Source organism: Patagioenas fasciata, chromosome 1 (assembly GCF_037038585.1).
Source record: "Patagioenas fasciata isolate bPatFas1 chromosome 1, bPatFas1.hap1, whole genome shotgun sequence".
NCBI classification, from domain to species: Eukaryota; Metazoa; Chordata; class Aves; order Columbiformes; family Columbidae; genus Patagioenas; species Patagioenas fasciata.
The window spans coordinates 198,416,717-198,438,955 of NC_092520.1; the positions used below are offsets into that span (position 1 = coordinate 198,416,717).

The 22,239-nt window shown below is 35.9% G+C and overlaps 1 protein-coding gene across 2 annotated transcripts in view; it reads right to left on the reverse strand.

Annotated features, from left to right (window-relative positions):
• Window positions 1-22,239, reverse strand: part of TBC1D22A (TBC1 domain family member 22A) — a 163,952-nt gene that overhangs the window by 125,184 nt on the left and 16,529 nt on the right. For both annotated transcript variants that reach the window (XM_065854268.2, XM_065854259.2), the window contains exons 5-8: window positions 15,308-15,378; window positions 9,844-9,972; window positions 8,433-8,495; window positions 338-452 (exon numbers count right to left, since the gene is read on the reverse strand). In XM_065854268.2, the coding sequence (XP_065710340.1) occupies window positions 338-452; window positions 8,433-8,495; window positions 9,844-9,972; window positions 15,308-15,378 (378 nt within the window). The remainder of the gene's footprint in view (window positions 1-337; window positions 453-8,432; window positions 8,496-9,843; window positions 9,973-15,307; window positions 15,379-22,239) is intronic.

Consider the following 22,239-nt stretch of genomic DNA (forward strand, 5'->3'; position numbering starts at 1 on the left):
AACCAAGTGCTAGATTGTACTTCTTTCCTCTGCTTTCAGCTCAGACAAACAGGAATGCTGTCTGCAACTTCTACAGAGAGTTTTGTTTGGTTGCTTTTTGTTGGTGAGGGAGTTTGTTTAGAATAAGAATCTGAAAGATTCCTTAACTCCATTGACTACTTACAGTCTGAACGCTTCTCAGCATATACTTAAATAGAACTACACAGATTTATAATTACAAAATTCATGTATTCAATCATGCTTTGATTAGCTAATCCAAATTGTTACTCAGATTAAAATCACGACGCTGTTCCAAAACCAGTACCAATCCATAATTTAGTATTAAGACAAATCTTACCTATATATTCACAAACGAAGACTACAAAAAAAGGAGTAACAAGATCATTTATGCCCTGAACATATCCACTGGCTGGATGACGTATTGCCCAGATAAACAAAATCCTTTCAAAGATCTGAAAAAGAGTTAAAGAAACTATCAGATAATTTATCAAATGAGGAACACATTTTAAACAAGACACTTGAAAATTATACAAGGATAAAATTAATATCAGAGTTACTACAACAAAAATAAGCATATGAAAGCACAAATGAACACTGGTATTCATAATTAAGTTCCAGTGCTAAGTAAGCTTCTCGCTTCTTCAAAAAGAAGCATTTTCAGGCTATTAACAACCTAATATATAATTCAGTTACAGTCTTTACAGCAAAGTAGCACATATTCACTGGATCTTTTCCAATAATATAAAATTCCTTTCCTCAAGAGACCAAAATATTAAATAACCTTCCTATGATTTTCCACCTCTACGTAAGAACTGTTTTATCAATACAGTATTCTATTTATTCCTAAATAACAGAAAATAGTACTTCAAATAGCTTAGAATTTGTAACAAGGTGCCCATAAAAAGACATTCCATAATAGTTAAGCTTGCCTAACGCTGCAGTGTGGGGGTTTACACTTCAGAAGCATGTATACTGGTTAAAAAAAACCTGAAAAAAAATAGATGAGGAAATGCAGAAACAAGGTAACTATCAACCATCAGCTCAAATCAAAGGACTATGTTGCTCCTAAGAGTGGACCTCAATACTGTAATAATATAAAAAGAGAGACTTTATAAGGACCTAAGGAGATGGCAGAGCTTGCTGCAACCCCAGAAGTATATGAATGCTCAGGCTTCAAGAAAGCCCTGAAAGGACACAATGGGAAGTGGAAGTTTGGTTTTTGAAGCCTGTACTATTTTTATTCAATCTGACTTCAGGTTTTTGCTAGATTAAGAAATTTGCTATTCTAATTCCAGTTTAAATAAAATCTTCAGATCAAAAGCCCTCTTACAGTCATTTTCAAGTAAGGAAAGGTCTAAGCATATGTAACTCGCATCTGGGTGCTTGAGAATCCCATCACAGGCTTCCACATTTGCTGCCCAAACCTGAGACACATTTGTACATTCTGCTTTGAAAATGAGTCCCAAACATCAATATCCACCCTTCTCCCATGGGCTTCTTCTGAGTATCAGCTTTCCTTAATCTCCAGGATTTGTTTCCATGGCATGCTGGAAACTCACACCACAAGAGAGACTGTCAGCAACAATAAATATGAAAAGCTTTGGTGGGCACTGAAACACAAGTCTTAATTTGGCTCATGTCTGATCCGTTACAGCCACAATTAAGATTCAGGTTTTGCTCAGTATTGTTTCAGTTTAGTGGCAAAGATTAGGCAGGAAGGAAGGTATCCAATCTAGCAAATTCTCCATAAAACCCTCTTGATTTCATTAGTCAAGATGCTTATTCTTTTATCTATAAATTCTTCTTCGTGCTAGTCCTGTCACCTCATGTGTTAAAATATGCACCACATACTGAACTGAAAAAACACCAACCTCTGCCCATCCGGCAATAGTCAGTGGAGTTTCATCATCAACAACTGGATAAAGACCTTAAGTTCTGCCATTTACAGCTGGCTTTTAGATTTTACAAAATTATACCTTTATGAAATTACAGTTGTTTGCCATATTTTTCCTATTATTGGAAAACTGCAAACCTATCTAGGTTAGGTAATACACAGCCATCCTTCCTGCTTCTGTCCGTTGCCATTTCTAGTTTCAGTAGCATTAGAGTTTCAGTATCATCAGTTATCATTCCTGTGTTTAGCTTCAAATAAAAGACATGTTTAACACACTGCAAATATAAACAACTTTCTTGAAAACACATATCAGGTGACCAGAAAAACCTATTTAAATAGTAATTGCCAAAGGTAGAATACTGTTATGCACTAGACTAAACAAAAACCTCCTGGTGCAATGGGTTTACAAAATACGCACAGTGAGAAAACAAAATAGTAATTCAGTACTTAACAGCTATCAAAATACCCACTGTAAAAACTACAAAAATAGCTCTTTCTATCAAGGAATGTCTCAAGCCAAATAACCCCAAAAATTGTACCACCCACCTTCCCTTTCCTCAGAACTTGGTAATATCTATAGTTTGCACTGCAAAATGAGATGCCTATGGATTTTGGAGTACTTTAAAAATCCAGGTACAAAAGCTAAGATGCAGAGGTGGGTTGTGGTTGGGTCTTTTGTTTGGGTATCGGGGTTTTTTTAATATTATTGAGCTGGAAGTATCACTCAGTGATTGGCACATCAGATTGAATATTCCCAAAAGCATCTAATCAAAAGTTCAACGAATACACACTGAAATAGCGCTTTCAATTTCATATCCATTTTCATAAAATTTCGTTTACTGTTCTGAATTGAAAAAAAATGAGCACTGAATACCTGAAAGGCAGACTGATTTAAGTTTCTATAGAGCATTCATTGCTGTGTTCAAATAGGGCTCATTAAAAAGGTCACTTTCCCAAAAGGTTTCCTTCTTGATTTCCAAACCAGCAACAGAAACTGGAATTACTTTTCTACTTTGAACCACCAAATTTCATGAGATGTCATTACCAATCAATTATTCTTCTTTGGATTCAATTTTCATTCATGCTAATAGTAAGAACTATATTCATATAAAGAGAAGAATCCATTAGCTTAAATGTAGATTCTCAATTTCTTGCAATTTAGCCACCTCAGAGGAACTTCAAAACCTCCAAAGGTTTAATCATGAAAGCTTTTGAAAAATCTGTTTTTTGTCTCTTTAAGTAGCAAGGAAAAAAAAAAAAGATTAAAAACTTGAACTATTTTTAAATTGTGTTGTTCCCTTGATATTTCTCCCATATAATGCAAGTTTAGATGGGAAATACACAGCCATGTACTAACCATTTCAACAAAACTCAGTTAAAAGCAGACATTTTTAATAAGTTACAGACTACTCCACATCAACTAATCAAATGTATTAATCTACATTTACAGTCATCAGTCTTTAAAATGAATTTGACTCCAACTCCTCTTTCCTTCTCTTTGAGGGCCGCTATTTATTTATTCTCAGTTCTTTAAGTCTTCATGCCAACTTTTCTTCCTCCCTCCTCAAATCTATAACGCTTCCGTAAATAACTAAATACTTTAAACTGATTTTTAAAAGGAACATATAATGAGCTTGTTTTGCCTCAGGTTCAAAACACCTTTATCTAAAATGAAGCATTTTATTACAAAAATCAAATTCCAAGTTCAGTTAAGAAATTAAAGCAGCTTTATCAACTCTAATGAAAAACCCTTTGGGAACAGACTCAGATACCACCAAGAAGAACAAAAAGCCTGGAACACCAACGTGTGGAAATCAAAATCAGAAGTCCTTGAGAGGTTTATCCACGTATTATGTTGCTGATCTTTTGACTGGCAATTTTTTCAACTCTGTCACCTACAATCTCTTCACCTCATTCTAAGTAACATTCTTCTAGTAGCTGTATTATCATTCTAAATCTCTGCAGCATCAAAAATAGATATGTACATAAAAACATCTTAATACCCACCATAACAGTCTTGCACACTGTGCCACCTTTTGAAACCTGCCTGTGACCCATACGCTGATTCCCTTTAGCTCTTAGATCCATCTCACCTCAAGAAAGGGAGGTGACCTTTGTTCATCTGGACCCAGTGACATCTTCCCACTGCCTAAAAGGGGTCAGCTCTAGGAACAAAGCAAGGGCCCATCTGCATTGAGCCCCAGGAGGATGAGGCCGTGCTAGGGTAGGGCTTCAAACACTCAGAAAGCGAGAGGAAGAAACATGGGAGAAGTTGGATGTTACGAACCTCCCATGCCATTTGCACTCATCTTTCTAAGATGACATTGAGGAAGCTGGGTTTGGCTCTCTTAGATCAACAGAAAGCATGACATGGCAGCCCACCCTCCCAGAAGCCCATCTGGCTCATCAGGAGAGCAGTGGGGCTCTACCAACACCTAACACATGAAGATCCTGCAACTCTGTAAAGTTCAGGGTACTGATGGATCTTCCCAGATTTCCCCTTATCCCACTTACTGCTGCTACCCACTCACATTCTTATTCTTCTGTAACTCAAGACCACCCCCTCTCAATTAACAGAATATCATTAAAATATGCATTTGTTTTACTCTTGTGTGTGTGTGTTAATCAGCTGTCATGTGTCCTCCCTCTAACCTTTATATCATTTTTCCATCCATTTCCTTACTACTCACTAGGGAAGAAAAAAGGGGTTGGAGTAGGAAAGATGGGTAGGATAGAGTATGGATATTTGGGGGAAGGGGTGTAGGAGACTGGGTTTTGTCATGTTGGGGTTTTGGGTGGGTTGTTTTTCAGTTCTGCGGGGTTTTTTTGTTGCTGTTATTGTTTTTTTGTTTGTTTGTTTTCTAAACAGGAAGCAGCAGCAATCTAGCTGTACAATGCCTTGATCACCCTGATGAGAAGCGTGTCCATCTGCTTCATGTAGCTCAATTGCAACTGTTATGTGCCCCAATATACTAAACATTCAAACCAAAGAGACATAAGTATGACTGGTAAGCAGTGATGTTGAGCTGTATGCAACAGGCTAAACTAATTTCAGGAGTAATTCTCTGTTATTTGCATGAGCAAGGTTCTAAAAAGAGGGGATTTAAAGTATATTTTAAGGCAATGTTTAAATGCACTTCTCTAATGAAGCATTACAAAAACACACCTTTGGACAAGTTTAACAAATAACTAGAAAAGAAGACAACGCTGACATAATAAAAAAAATATTTCCAAATGAGATCTCAGTAAATCACATTAAATGAATATGGTACCTGAGCAATGTCGTTATCTGCCAAAAGATAACTAAAAGGGCAAAAGAGGTAAATAATTTCACATGTTTAATGATCCCACAAAACTCACTGAAACTGCATGCCAGAATCAAGCTTGAATAGTTGTTACTGGAGTTCTACTGACATACCAGATTTTACCAAGCAACAAGTTACCTAGACGCAGTATTTCCTTTTCATTTTAATTATTCCCAAGCAATAATAAGGGAAGTGTTTTATTCTGGGAGCATTGATTGTCAGCGTTTTCATTAAAACAGCCTATTTTCAGATTTTTTTTAATAGCTGAATTATAATTAATCTCCTTTCAACTGTGAATGCTTGTTAAAATACTGCATTAATATCTTTTTCACATTCATATACTCTCCAAATTCTCAAATAAACTCTTTAGCTCTAAATTTATCATTGAACCAAAAAGGGCCTGTAACTATCCTGTAACTTGAATTCTTTTCAATGTCTTATTATAGGACTGTTTCCCCAATACACTAAGTATTTAACAAAAAACACATTTCAAATGTTGGAAAACCTTGGCTATATCTTCTTTATCAATAGAAGTTTACTATAGCATTTCTAACTGTATTATCTGTGGTAAATACAAAGTTATGTTCCTACAAACTATTATCAAGTTTGCATCTATCCTAAAGAAACATATTAACCATCTCTTAAAAGCAGTCATATAAATGTATCTTGCCTCATGCATAACCCAATAAAATATAAAACCAGTCCGAGATCCTACTATTTCTATTTCTGACAATTATTTTACTAAATAACACTTCAAAATATTCTCCAAACATTGTCTGTCTTGATATCACTTGTATTAAGCTACTTGACATCTCATCCAAATGATTTGGTTAAAAGAAAGGATACTCAGCATGTTCTACCGAAGATGTTTACCTGGAACTTCTATTTTAAAGTTGTTTTCACAATTGTTCAGCTAATTTTGAATTAAATACACCACCTAGCACTCAATCTTAAGTGCTTTGTACTTTTCCATCTCCCTTTAAAAAAAAAAGAATATACGTGAACTCTTACACCATTTGAAGTTAAACAGCTTCTAATTTCTCCTTCATTAAAACACAGGAGGAAAAAATCATCATTTAGGGGTATATTCACCCAAACGAAGAACTACAAAAACACAATCATTGTACAGCACTATACCAACTAGTAGGAAGAAAATTAACCATATCCCAGTTGAAACCAGGACAACACCTGAACCAGTCATATTCATTTGAGAACAGGTGATCAACATTGAAACCTTAACAACAGTTTAATCATGCAATGCAAGTAAAAAAAATCCATCCCCCAAAAGCCACCACTTCATGTTGAATGCAAATACATCTTCAAACTATTTAAGAGACTATTGCTGATACAGTTCAAGTATTTCTTTCCTCTTACAGGTATTTGAGTGTTCTTCTTTCTGTAGCCATTTTTACATTAAATAATACTCATCTCTAATTTCATTTACTGGCTCATTTTTAGCTACAATGCTGACACCAATCTTATTAATTTCTTTAGTAGTTTATTTCTTGCTGCTATTGTTTCCCTTCTTGTCCCTTTACTTTTCTTACTTCACTCTTCAATTCATCCCTAGAAAAGCCCAAGTAAACCACCACTGTGCAGAACACAGACGGAAAGCAGTATTCTTATACCATTTTCTTTCAAAAAAACTGTACTAAGCTATTTCTCCAAACTGACTTCTCCAGCACACGTGGAGAAACATTCACATTAAACAAATAATTGCAAAAGTAGAAAAACAAATGAAAGATTTTTAACTGAATTTAACTTCTCATACCATCTAACCAACTATCAGAAGATGTTTTGTGTGTTTAACACAATACCAAGGGAACCTACATGGAAGTATATTTGAAGATCTAACTAGAGTTGTTAGAAAGAAGAATAAATTGAAGGATTAAGAGACATAATTGAAAGAAGATGGTTCACATCATTTGTCCTATTTACAACCTATATACTTTACAAAGAGAAGTTCCCATGGGATTCAATTACCCAACAATATAGACCAATTTGATTAACATATTTATCATTAATTGATGTGTACCTACTACAGTGGTAAAAGAATTAAAATAGTGTACTCAACATATAAAACTTACAAAGAAGCAAAATCAAGTAAGGAACACAAGCCAGTCATGCTATAACTACACAAAAAGAGAATTTCCCACGTGGAAGACTGTGATTAGAACTTCCAGACCTTGAATAATTTTGAAAAATGCATAGAACCATGGGAACGATGCTTAGATTACTTCAAAAACATATTAACAACATAAATAAAAAGTAAAAAAGGGAAAAAACAACCTTAAGAATCAAATAAAAAATGACAGACTCTACGCAGGAAATGAAGGAGATGCCTTTCCTTTTACTATTTATATTTACACTGTAATGGGTACCTTTCCATGCAGTTAGTATCTCCTCTTTTTAGCATCTAGCATGGTCTTTCGGTTTGGATTTATTGTAAGAAGAATGAGAGAGCACCCTGGGAAATAGTTGATGTTTCCTTCCAGTAGCTTTCCAGTGTTTGGGATTTAGCATGAAAACAATGCAAGAACTCATTCCTATCTTGGTTGTTGCCAAGGGGACAAAGGTCTTCCTCAATTGTCCTGCTACAGGTGTGAGGTAACACGACAGCACCTACACTGAAATCCAGGTTAATCAACAATTTATTCCATACCATCAATGTTATGCTCCATATATAAGTGGGACATTGCTGTGGATGGCCCTTCTTCAATGGCCACTGTCTGTGAGGGGTCCAGCTCCTGCTCTTGCTGCCAGTGTCTGACTCCCATGACTTTCCTATGCCCGCTGGGATCTTTGTGTTTTACTGGACTCGCTGTGCTCACAGCATCCACCTTCTAGTGCTGGGAGCACACATTCCAGCAGCCAAGTATTGCTCTGGACATTTATATAACTTCGCGTATTTTATTATAGCTGATTATTCACTCTTCTATTATTGTTCTATTAAAACTGTTTCCATTTCAACCTATGAGTCTTTCCTCCTTTTCCCTTCCTTCTCCCCAGGGCAGGAAAGGCAAAAGAAAGAGGTTGTTTCCTGTTTAGCTGCAGGCCCTGAGCTGAACAGTAACACATTTTTAGTCTATACTTAAATATCCTTTGTTTTCCGACTTTCAAAAGCTAGTTCTGAAGGCAAAATAGCAAGTCTTGTCAAATTCGTTAATAACCAATGCCATGATATCAGATTCATTAAAAAAATATTTCTAAAAAAATTCTTTAGATATTCTTACCTCTGTTACTTTAGGCTGCAGCCTTAAAACTTCAGGACTCATGCGTGGGATATCTATGTGGATCTAATTAGACAAAAAGAACACTGTAAGAGGAACCAACACTTTTTAAACAACACAGTTAAAACTACACTATGGTTTTACAGTATTAGTTACAATCCCATTGTATTGCTATTTTTAGAATAACATGGATTCACTGTATTTCAAAACATACAGCCAAATCTTTAACACACTTTGTTTTCACATTTTAGGATCCTTATATAACATTTTGATTGTTTGCAAATTATAGTCATATTGGCAATACTCATTACCTCAGGGTAATTATGAGTAAATATATAATACTGCTTCTGTAAAGTCATATTCAGTTGACACTATCACATATACTTCCTGCTACTAAAGACCATGCTTGATGCTGAAAGAAAGATCTCAGCTGCTTCTACCCTAAGGAAGGCTAAAGTAGGATTGCTTAGTCTACACGTGGTGATACAAACTATTCATTTTAATACAAACTTGAAGAAAAGTTATGTGCTTATCTGGGTGGGCAAGAAAGTCTGACATGCCTGTGTTTATTGCACATCAGACAAAGTTTTGACTTCTTCAGCAGAAGTATGGAGCCTGTAAGAAACAGTAACTGCTACACTTGCCCTGTACCATCCTCACTCCTCTGAAGGAGGGTCTGAGCAGGAGATGAAAGACTTGAAAACCCTGAAAACCCTACTATTCTTAAATGGAAAATCATGGCAACACCAAATGGCAGTGTCACATGGCATGACTAAAGCCAATATTAAAAGAAATCCACTAATTTTGCATTTCAGACCAAAATATTTCATATTTTCACTTCTGGAATGTGGGAAAATGACTGGAGAGCTATCTACCAAAGATGACTGAGGAAATAGAGAAAAACCGTAGCAAACTTAAAAAATAATATATTCAAGTTCTTTAGCAGATGTCCTGTTGTGGGAACAGCAGTTCCAACTAACAGGCCTTGGACAGATTATACAGAAGTATGTTTTTTATGAGTGTAAGGAGTGATAGCCCAGGCCAGTGAGAATAGTATCTTGGGTCAGAAAACCGCCACCCTACGTACGATGTGTGAATGTTGGGTCTGGGCATGTGAATGACTGAGTTGGAACACCGGCCACAAGATATACATGGGAACGTGACCGAAAACAGTCACAACATGAGTGTTGTGTGTTTAGAATAACATTTTTTGAAAAAACTGTCTAACCTCTCAGTCCAGCCCTGTATCTGTAAACATATAAACTGAGAACTGTTAATAAAAGAGGGTTCAGTTCTGCCTGGCTCTGCTCTCTCTGCTAATAAGAACTCTGTGTCTGTGCGTCTTTGCGTCTCAGTGTGCATCATTTCTAATTGCTGCACCTGTACGTAAAAGTCACTTCAAAAGGTGTTCTACCTGTCTATAGGTGTCTTGGTGATTTTCATCATTTCTGGAGTCATAGTATTGTTCAACAAATGCAAAATACTCTTTGCGTTTTCTTTTTAAAGTGCTTTCTCTTCGGTCCACATTTGCAGGAAGATAGCCCTGGGGAAAAAAAAAAAAAAACCAAACAATGAAATAAAGGATATTACTCTCTGCTTTACAAAAAGCACCACTGGCATTTGATTACATGTGACAGAAAACCTAATAAACTGACATAGTGCCATGCAGTCCTACGTGGATCTGAATAATTTTTTAGTAAATCAGTTTTCTAATCATTCCAACTGATACAAAAGTTCAGATACAAACATCTTATTAAAATCACCTTTTTTTAAAAAAAAAAAAAGTTTGACGCTTTTCCACCTTTAAAAAGCAATTTCTCACCCAGAATTCTAAGATTCTGTATTCCTTCCGAGAGAAAACCTCAAATAAGTTCAGATAAATGTAATTCTATACAAGTTCATTAATTACTGCATTCCCATGTGGCCATGATTGGAGCCATTTTCTTAAGTTTTTAAACAAAATGCATATTATTTCAGTTACCTTCAAGTAGGAATGATATACATGAGCAAATATATTTAAATTATGGTTAAACTTGTAATACAATGGTGTGTTAATTCAAAAGCTTTAAAAATATTCCAGCTACTTTATTTCACTGTTTCCAATGAGAAAAAATAATTTCAAGCTTTCATTTCACCTCAACAGGTTATTAAAAGTTTCATTATAGAAAACGACTCAACACCAGCAGTGACTGTGATCTTAGATATAAGAACACTAACTACACATTTCTTTAGTTGTTTCCCAAAAGCTATTTATGAATATTATCTTATTTTCCGTATGGTATGGACATACTAAGGAAGTCCTGTGTCAGATATGCAGGATTGTACACTGTTGTATTAAGTACAAAGGGTATCTGAATGGTTCTTCATTGAACTCATTCATAGATCTGAAAATCCCCATTCCCCCACCCCCCCACCCCCCAAAAAAAATTCCATTCTCATTTCCTTCTTTTGTCCAGTTTGATCCCCATTTCTGGCATCTCAGGCTACTTTCCATTTAAAAAAAAAAAAGCGGCTCAGGTTATAAAATGCAGAAATAGTATGGAAAGAAATAAAGATTTTTATGAAATGTTGAGTTTATATATAAGGTACACTTACTAGAAACAGCATTATTCAAGTATCTGGCTACCAAAAAGTTTCCTGAACATTCAGAAATAGTTAATGCATTTTTATAAGCAGCTTTATTTCAAATAATTTACACCAATATCCCATAACTAACCCAAATTCCGTGCATTTAACTACAAAAACAGCTTTCTTATTCACTCCTAAGCACTACAAGCAAAAATGTAAGGGATAAACCTAATATGTTAAAATTGTTAACTACAGAATAAAAGTAAAAGTACATAGGTTTCACTGCTCTCCTGCAATACTCCAACATCATATCCCATTTCTATAACTTGTTTTATTTAATTTTTAGGGAAAAATAAGAAATACTCACCACACTGAAACATCAAGAGATTTTTGAAAATATCTCTACATAAGAACAATTTAAAGTGTTACTCCCATATATTTTAATTTCTTAGTGTAAGATGACAACAGAATAAGTACAAACCATATTGCATTCCAAATACCTTAACACATACTTGCTTTGGCAAAACCATCTCTTTTAAGATGTACTGACTTGCATCTGGTTCCAGCTACTTTTAATTGCACCAGCTTAACTTTTGCCTCAAGACTCAGTCTGACATTTAATATCCTGTCCTACAGTTTTGTATTCAGTTAAATATTGAATTCTGCCTCACGTTTATTCTCAACAGTTGCGAGGTTTTTGTCTTTTTTTTTTCCTGTAGGATATCTTAGTTCCATTAGAAAAGAATTCATTTGTGAGATCAAATGTGATTGTTCAAAGGATACCAATATTTTCTCAGCAAGTCTTTTTGCCATTACTCAGTTTCAACCACTGAAGTAATCTTTCAGTTGGACATGTCTTGTTTCCTGTTCACTTTATAAATTAGGTTCTTTTTAAAAGTTGGAAAGGTTTGAACATATCATCAGGAAATAAATTGGTGGGGACTTTAATCCATTTACTCATTAATTTCCTCCAAAGGCTTTTGCAATCATATCTTTAGTTCTGTTATTCAAAAGAGAAGTGAACCAGAAAAATTCTGCTTGCTGTTCAGGTAAAGTATACCTATGTTTTTTTGCTATGTTTTAAAAATAAATCATGTAATTTTTTAATGTACTGTTACCAGCAGACATACTCTTGTGGCTTTGGCTGGGATAAAGTTAATTTTCTTCACTGTAGCTGGTATAGTCCTGTGGTTCAGATTTGGTATGAGACCAATGTTGATAACAGGGATGTTTCAGCTACCGCTGAGCAGCACTAACACAGGGTCAAGGCCTTTTCTGCTCCTCACACCACCCCACCAGCAAATGGGCTGGGGGTGCACAAGAAGCTGGGAGGGGACACAGCTGGGACAGGTGACCCCAGTGACCAAACGGATATTCCACACCATATGATGTCATGATCAGCATGTAAAGCTGGGGGGAGAAGGAGGAAGTGCGGAGACATTCTGAGTGGTAGCATTTGTCTTCCCAAGTAACTGTTACGTGTGATAAAGCCCTGCTGTCCTGGGGATGCTGAGCACCTGCCTGCCTGTGGGAGAGAGTGAATTAATTCCTTATTTTGCTTTGCTTATGCACACAGTGTTTGTTTTGCTTATTAAACTGTCTTGACCTCAACCCACAAGTTTTCTCACTTTTACCCTTCTGATTCTCTTCCCCATCTCACCGGGGGCACGAGCGAGCAGCTGCGTGGGGCTCAGTTGCCAGCTGTACGCATCAAACATGTTAAAATTATTAACCTTCTGACGATATAATAAGTCTCAACTATTCAATTTTTTAAATATTTTAGAAATTACAGCTTCACTGCCGATTTTACAAACAAGACAATCACCTTCCACCTCCAATACTACTAATTGTACTCAGTTCCCCAAATAAGTCACAGTTTGGGCTTTTTAAGTAAGACTGCTGAACAATTCCAAAACATTGAGTCCCGGTTTAGCTCTGAACTGTGCTTTGGTTTCTTTAGGTTTCTCGTCTTTTTTGGTTTTGCAACTGATCTTTAACCAAAATAGTTTTGCTTTTAGACACTTATTTCCCCAATAGCTCCCAGCAGACCTTAAAGCACAAAAGATTATCACATTACCCCCTCTTGCCTGAGACATAGATTAGCAGTAGGTAATATGTTTAAAAAAACTGATGTGCCTTAAAAACTGCCATTAGAAAAAAGCCTCAGAGTTTATGACCATAAACACTCAAAGCACTTTTTCCCCACTTCGGAAAGAAGGTGAAACAAGCTGCTGCCTTACAGTATACAAAAGTATTGATTGCTAAATGACACATCTTTGGGTTTCCAAAACATGCTGAGGACCACTTGGGGATAAAATATCATGGAAATATCATGGTAAGAATTACATAAGAAAAGCTAGAAACTCTAAAAATACTGCTATTTGGTAACAAAAGAAAAAAAGAAAGCCACACACTCTTTTGAAAGTCTCTCATCAAAGTAAAAAAAAAAAAAAAAAAAGCCACTTAATTCTTAAAGTAAAAGCAAAATAACCTGAAGATGGTTTCTTTGCAGAGGTACGGCAAGACAGGGACAGATAAGAATTAAACTGAAATGGATCCCAATCTGGAGTGGTTACAAGAACAGATTAAGGAAACTCTACACTTAAGAATTTCTCTAGACTGGGAACCTCAGAAAAACTAAACTAATATCAACTTAGGGAACAAAGCTGAAGCTCATGTAAAGTGCATGCTCTTACCTGAAAGCAGGGAAGTGAACTGCAGTTAACTTTTGCATAATTCCAATCCTCTTAACCTCAGTTTTAGTCCTCTGATTCAGAACTTAACCTATCCTTATACTATCACTTACTGTGTTTCAATTTTGAGTTTGCCATAATTTTTTGACTTTAGGATGCCTGTTTTAAAACACTTAAACTTCAAGATTAAAAAAAAAGAAATGCTCTTTTCATTACAAAAATTTGAGACAACTTTGGAAACAGAACTAAAATAAATTGTACACTGCATGTGTAATTTCAGTTACAGTAAGATATTTAGAAGCTGCATCTGCATTTAGCATTAGAAGTAACTAAGCTGCAAATTTAGTAGAACTCATCAGCAAGAGAGACTCTCAGTCACTGGAAATCAGTCTCAATCTGAAGCAAATACTTCACATTCCCTGCTGGATTATTCTGTAAAAAGCAAAGCTATTTAAGTCTACTCTCTGAAAAATTCAATAGTGTTAAACTGTTGTGTGTATAACTCAGAATTTTAAACAGTTCTTAAATGCATGAAGATTTGCTGATAAAGTGTCTTTCACAGCCTCTGGAGAGTAGACAGCATGAGATTTTTGCTTCTTTTTAATACAAACATCTTCACAAGTTCTTCTGCGAACCACAGGCAGACAAACAACAGCTAAAACGTGCAACCATTTGCATCACAACTATTATAGTTGAAAAGATTGACATAAAAAAAATATTCCTGTGAGGAATACATTTTATTTTTGCAGACATACCTTTTTCAATTTAGTGTAAACACCAAAATTTCAAAAATCCAGTTCCGTAACATCAAACCCAGTGAAACCCATATTCCTGTGAACCTGTCTCTGCTGCCCCACTGAAACATCTCCGTGTGCTGTTCCATGATATCTCAGTCAACCTACTCCCAACACTACTGCTGCTGCAAAATCCTCTGACCACCAGGCAAAGTTCAGAAAGCTCAGGCAGCCTAAAAGCTCACACTAAAAAAGCTATTAGCTTTATAATGAGCTTGTCTCCCTGAAGCGACTCACCCATCTGACATCAGGAGAGCCAATGCCACAAAGTAACTCACCACGATGGTTCACATTTGTTTGTCTTTAACCATTACAGAAAAAAATGGTCAAAAAAACCCTGAGATCCTATCACAGCTTTTCCTCAGTACAGTCTTAATCCCTTCTTGTAGTCACTGTAATGTGAAGTTAGAATGAAGCCTTTCATAGGACACCAAGAGGCTGCATTTCCTCTACTGTGTGCCTATTTTCCAGAAAACTGTAAGAACGTACTTGTCTTTGAACTCTCCACCATTCCATCAAAACCGGTTGAAAGAGGGCAGTGTTATCACATAAGCCTTTCTTTCATAGAAAGCTAGGCTGAAAAATGAAGATATACAGCTGACATGATTTACTACTACTACTTATTCTCCTCCTTTCAGTTTGACAATTAATCTTGAAATTGAAGGAAAAGAAAAAAACAACACAAATCTTTCATTACAATTCAGTAACAAGACAATGTTTTCAAGTATAACTGATGGATTAGAACTCAGGCAAAATTATTTGCAATGCTTGAAAAAAATATTACTACTAAATACAAAGGAAGAAGAAAAAAAATACAACTTACAGAAAGAAGCTTCCATGCAACTGGACGAACCCGTTTGGGAATGCCAGACCAACTCAATTTCCGTAATTCTTCTATTAAAAGAGAAGTATTTTGTGAAAACTAGGGAAACTACTATCAACCAGTATACACAGATTCAAATTAGCACACAGATGTTTACAACAATGATGTCTCTTCTTGTAAACTCCAATGGAATCAGAATTACATAGCAATTCTACCAAATTAATAAAATACTGAATAATCACTATACATATGGTAATACCTACTGAGTGCAACAAGGTAACTACTTTTTAGTATACATGCCTTGTATTAACATGCAAGAGATGCTCAGACAATGTAAAATACGCTTACACAGGTCTTAACTAAAAATGAGTTACAGATTCAGAATGATATTTTATGTCTAAATTCAGAGTTTAATCCCCTGCCTTTTTGTCTTCATTGCTACAGAATTTTTCTCTCACTTGGCAACTTACTACTGAAATATATTATGCTTCCAGGGCTTTTTGAGATACATGTGAAAGGTACACAATATACAAGGTCTGGAAAAGCAGTTGTAATATACTAGAGTTTATGCAAAATAGCAGCAGCATAAGCACGTGCTTTCAAAAAACATTCAGAAGCTCACAGTACTTGTGCACACTCAAGGAGCCTGGGTGGGAGAAGTACAAAAACATGCTTATACACAACTCCAAAGAACTCTGTGATATCCCAATAAATTCCTCCCTTATTTGTCATCTCGAAGAGTTGATAAGTACTGGAAGAATATAGGACGATCAAAAGATCGGTAATGTTAGAAAAATACAATACTACTGGAGACCAGTGTGAAGTCTCAACGACGCAATGAAAACAGAACTTGTGCAGACTAAAAACACTGAATAAGAAAGAGGGTGAAGTTTCAATTGAACTACATATCAGGCTGGCACAACAAATACGCTTCATCATGACTGCGCTGTCACTGTAAACATGAGGGATTCAACAGGAAAGAGATGTAATAAGAAATTAAAAATCTCCAATATTAAATAACTGACTCCTGAATTTCATTGACACTAAACAGAAAATGGCACCCAGGACTGCCCACTCACAATTAAAACCCAGTCTGGGACACCGAAATGCATTAAGTGCAACAGCAGAGAGACTGGCTGCTGATACACCAAAGACAGAAAACAGAGTAGTTGTAAAGCCAAAGAGCTACAGGATGTCATGAACACTGGAAAAAAGGCACTAATGGATTCTAAAAAAGACACAAGAGTATCTGTGACAAAAACCACATGCAAACAGCTGTGCCATGACACAGTGCAAGGCTGAGGTACAGAACACAGCTGGACAGGAACAGGTTTCACTAAGGAGTGTCAAAGAAGAGCAGATGCTGAAGTGAAAACCAAGAAATAAGATTTTTATTATTTTTTTTTACATCAAGAAAAATTAATAACAGTCTGCTACTTCAAAACAGAACAAAAGTCTGAGTACATTACTATTTATAATGGGGTTTTTGCCTCCTGAAAATTGGTTCTCTAGAGTAATAGCTTTGAGGAACTAGTTTTTCATGATGGGGAGAGAGATGGTGAGCAACAGAATGAAGAACACAGAAATTATGTTATACTGGCATTAAATGATCATCTATAAGAGATCTGGATATTTGGCCTTAGACATTTATCCAAGGAGTTTGAGTTAAAACAAAATCATTGCATTCCAAAGAACAGCAACAGCCAGCTTCATAATACATATCTGAGATCAACAACACTGTTGCAACTAAAAGGTAAATTTATACATTCATATGTTACATTTTTAGGTCATAGAAACTTCAGCAATTTTCCCAAAGCAAGCAGAAGATGGATCCATTTATCTGATTTACAAGCAATTACAGTTTTCTAATGTACAAAAGCAGACAACATACAATTCTAATATGAGAACTATATTCTAATGTTAAAACTATATCCGAATTTGGTATTTCCAAAATGTTTACCCAGGCGCTGTTGTGCTTGTAACGCAGCACCTACCTAAGCAGCCCCAGTGCTCTCCCCCATGCAAGGGCACCTCCTGGAATTTCCCACACAACTCTCCCTTCACTACTCATGAAATCCAAGCATTGCATCAGTTGCTGTCTATAACGTCTGTCAGCTCCTCACGCTGTTGTTCGGTACGTTCAGCGATTTCTCAAGTCGCCTCTAGTAGCTCTCCACACCCCGGGGAGTTCACTCAGCTTCCCAGCAGGGCAGTCAGCAGCCTAGATTTTTGCCTGCAGCCCTGACACATCTGCAACAAGCTTCAATTCCACCCATGATTCCATGTCAAGTGAATCCCCAAGCTAGCAAGCACTGTATCAGAAGAACATCACTGGTTATATTCTTCTAAAAGCCAAAAAGGCAGGAATCTGTCAGAACAAGTAAAGGCAAAGTAAGCATATAATATGAACAACACCAGAAAAAAAAAATGGTATTTTGTATAGTTAATGAATATGTTTTTTAAAAAGAGATAACATCCGCCTTAAGTAAACTCATCTACAAATTATATATGTATTTCTCCTCCACCTCAGCTCCAGTGTTGGATTAATAACACCAAAGGCCTCAAGTCTTCAAAGGCAAGTGTGCACTATACCGCTCCACTAGTCCTTCTGCAGGATTGACGAACAAGTCTGGTTTACCGGGTCTGATCTACTTGTGTCACTGATCATCCAGCTGAAAGGAGACATCTTGCACACTAGTTTATTACTTCCCTACACAATCATTTTGCTAAAGCTTCAAGTTTTGGCTACTGTTACACAAAAACACACCATTTATATCTATGTAATAAGCATAGTATACACAGAAAACAGAAAATAAGTTACAACTCAAACTACTTTCTTTACTTTCAAGTAACATCAACTGCAGAACCCAGCAAACTCTACAAAACAACTCATGTAAACAAAAAAGACAGAAAAGCACACACCCATGCATAAAACAGGAAAAGATGCAAATTTATTGTCAGAATCAGAAATGAGAAGCATACAATTAAATCAGCAACAAATCATACAGGACAAGACTTCCACTTACTCTGAAGTAACTCATTTAAGGCCAAAGACAGGAACCATCAAATTGGAATATACCTTATTCTAAGAAAGTTTTCTATCCTGTGATAGAGCCAAGCTTTCCTTCTACATTCAGGACCAGGCAGTTTTGACAAATAAAACTTCAATTATGACACTATTTCAAATGAAAACTCTACTTGTAGGACTTACTGAACTAAGGAATCATTATTTGAAAATTAAAGAAATAGAAGGAATAATGTTTTATTTCAGCAAGTTTCAAGAGAAATCAGTTTTCATTCCTGCCACTACTCTCCAACTAACAAACTTCCTTTAATTAGGCATAGCTTCAGCTGTCCTATAATTCCAAGCAATAACATAATACCTTACAAGACTGGGTTTCAAAGAACTGCTCTTTTTGGAAAAAAAAAAAAATCTCAGCACTGGACATGGAAATGTACACCAAGGACAAAACATGTTTGTTTTACAACGTAATACTTACTTGAAACAGATCCATTGACTAATTCTCCATAATGCAGGATTTGGGCATGAATACCTCCCTACATTATTGAATGGTGAACACAAACTAAATAATGAATTATGTTTCTCTGCCGAAGTCTTATCTCTGGGTGCTCTTTTTACACGTGAATTGTCTGCTGGATTGGCCTACAGAACCTTCGGCAATGCTCCTTCTCCCAGGATATTTGATAATAAGCATTTAACACTAGTTTTTATACTTTGGCAAGTTGTTTCTCAAACTGTCTTTTAGAAGTGCTTCTATGCATTTAGCCCAAAAGGATTCATATTCTGTTCTACTCTCCTTATTTGACACAGAACTTGACCTTTTAGATTGTATTTAATAACCTCCTATTGTATTTAATAACCTCCTCTGTTGTCAAGTCATAAAGGATCCTTCTGAACTTTCTCAAGGCTTTTGTTTCTGTTTTTGCTTTCAGAAGTGCTACATATGTTCATATTCTACAGTACCTTGTAAGAGAAAACCCATTTAAAGCTGAATCTTGTCCACATAACACATAAGACTTTTTTTAAAAAGGTTCATATTGGACCAATATGAAACACACAGCATGCTCAAGGGAGCAAGCAGGTAGACATGAATTTGTTGAGAACACAGAAGAGCTGCAAAAACATATGAAATGCCTGCCAGAGGTCAGAAGCTTGACTTAAGAGCAAATAAATGCACAAAGATGTCACATAAAGAAGAAATAGTTAAGATTAGAGCCCTAAAAACAGCATCTTTCCAAGAAACAGAAGCAAATGAGACACTTGACAAAACACTGTTAGATAACAGGTATGGCACGCTGCTCTTATAAACAGCCTTGCCATGATAAAATTAAAAAAAAAATATCAGGACAAGATGTCAGCTCACACAACATCTGATACAGAACCCTTTCTGGCATCCAAGGAAGAATTCCTCACGTTTATCTGTACACACCTGAGTACCTGGCCTTAAAAGTTGTCACCAGCCTCACATGGTTCCTGAAACCCACATAAACTCCAAAGCTGGAACTCATCTCACAGCTTCAAAGAGACTGGATAGTTCTCATCTACATCCACAGATACTGCATCTTCAAAAAGCAGCAGAGAGGAGCTGGAAAAAGCAACACTACTTTTCCAACTTCTGTCAGCCTCCTATATGCAAAAATCTGTCATCTCTTCAACCTGTCCACCAGCAGAAGTTTTAGTTTCCTTCCTTTCCTGAAAGTTTTTTGTCTTCCCCCCAACACGTATGACTATTTCAACACATTCGCAAAACAAAAGGGTGAATGCCAACTAATGGCAAGAGATGCCAAAAAACAACTTGCTAAGATGAAGCAGGTAGACTGAAAGGCAGCTGATGCACCTGGAGCTGTATGCATGCCAAAATACCCCAGCTGTTTGACTCTTATTGCTTGCCCTTGCATTTTGAGTTCTTTATTCTATTTTAGTATAAAGTTTAGTATAACATCCAAAAGAAGGGAAACCATATACTGTATATTACAGTATATAAACCTAACATCTATTACTTGCTGTCAACACACAATGTACAAGCCTCTCTGACACATTTCCAACAAGTGAAAGTGTTACAAGCACCTTTCGCTCATCAGTAACACCAGACCACTTTATTCTTACTCCAGGTCATCTTTAGTAAGGAAGATCAGTAGAATATAAAAGAACCATTAAAAATTTGTATATACAACATCAACTGAAGAAAAGGTATCCAATGGTCAAAATGAAGAGTCTAGGTGTAGGCTATAGTTTTTTGACTCATCTATTCTTATTAATAATTAAGGCAAAGGATTAATACAAAACCCAATTTACTTGATATTACTTCTTTGAGGGGAACATTCCTAGAGCACCCTATCCACATACAACTAGCATTGGGAAAATAGAAGAATTCTTGTTGACTCCTGACTTCCTCTACATTGATCACTATGAATGCCTACACAGCAATAGGAATGGCTAATATTTTATATTCAAAAAAGGTTGAATTTTAGTTTTTATTCCAAATAAATGCTCACCTGCAGTTCCCAGCTTTGCTCTCCCTAGTTGTCAGTCACAACACTGTCTTGGCCAATACCCCTTGATAACAATTCTGAAGAAAAGACTTGTATTATTGAAGTGCTGGGGTCTTTTTTTGGGGGGGGAGGTATGGGATTTTTGGTTTTGTTTGCTTTGCGTTTTGTTTATTTTCTTGTGGTTTTGGTTTTTGGGGTTTTTTGTGTGGTTGTTTTGTTTGTCTTTTTTTTTTTTTAATATTCACCTGTAATGCTGTGGACATGTCTTATTTCCCCCCAATTAGTCCTTGGCTACCACAGTGTTCTTGATTTTGTTTTTAATAAAGCCAAAGAGGAAAGAATGAAATTAAGGGTAAGTAAACATCCAAGGCTAGAACATTTCTGCTGTGCAGGTTACAAATACAACCACACAGTAAGTTTATTAATTTTTACTGCATCAAATGTAATAGTACATAGAAATCTGTCTTGTAAGAATCTGTTGGACTACATGTGTCTACCCTATAGTTTGCAACACTTTAAATCAAGACATCAGAGGAAACCCATCCTCAAAGACTTCAGGAATACCAAGGAAATATATTTGCACTTATATTTGAAACTTGTCCTCTATTTAATACCTAATTAACCATTAAACCAGTTGTCATTGGTTGAAATGTTACATTTTCCCTAGTCAAAGCATAATTTCAATTTATTGTCATTCTACTAACTCTTTCCCCTTGTGGATTTCCCAAGGAATTAATGTCCTAGTTAAGAGCTGGAAAACATGCTCCCCAGCACAGGATTTCTACAAAGGAGTTTTAATGCCACCTACAAATCAGACGCACATTTTCAATCAAGACAGTACTTCAAAAATATCCTTGCTTCAACTTAATTAGTTTTTTCTTAAGATTCCAGAACAATTATTTTGAATATGAGCAGTTCTAAAACATTCTTATCACAGAGATGATCACTTGCTGAAATGCAAACACAGAACTAAATTTAACCTACTGATTCAGAACTGAAATCAGCCAGATCCAAGAACAGTATTTGTAAAAACTTGTCTACAAACCTTGTCCCAGATTGAAAGGATACTTTCTAAAGTAACACTTTGAACCCCAATTGCTACTCTGTCTTTCAGATGTCTCACTATTTTACCTAATTCTGTGATCAAGAAGTATCAGAATATTTATAAATTTCCATAGATGTTAGATCACAAATTTCTCCATTTGATAGCACTAGCCACCTGTCACTTCTGCTTGGCAGACAGTGTTTATTTTTGCATTTACTGTTGGGTTAGAATGATATTATGAAGGAACAATGTGGTATGCAAATGCTTCAAAATAATATATTTAATTTTGGAAAAATATGTTTTATCTGGTTTACTACAATACATTGTTATACTTTTCTTCTCTCTGAAGAATTTTAAAGCTATTTCTAAAAGA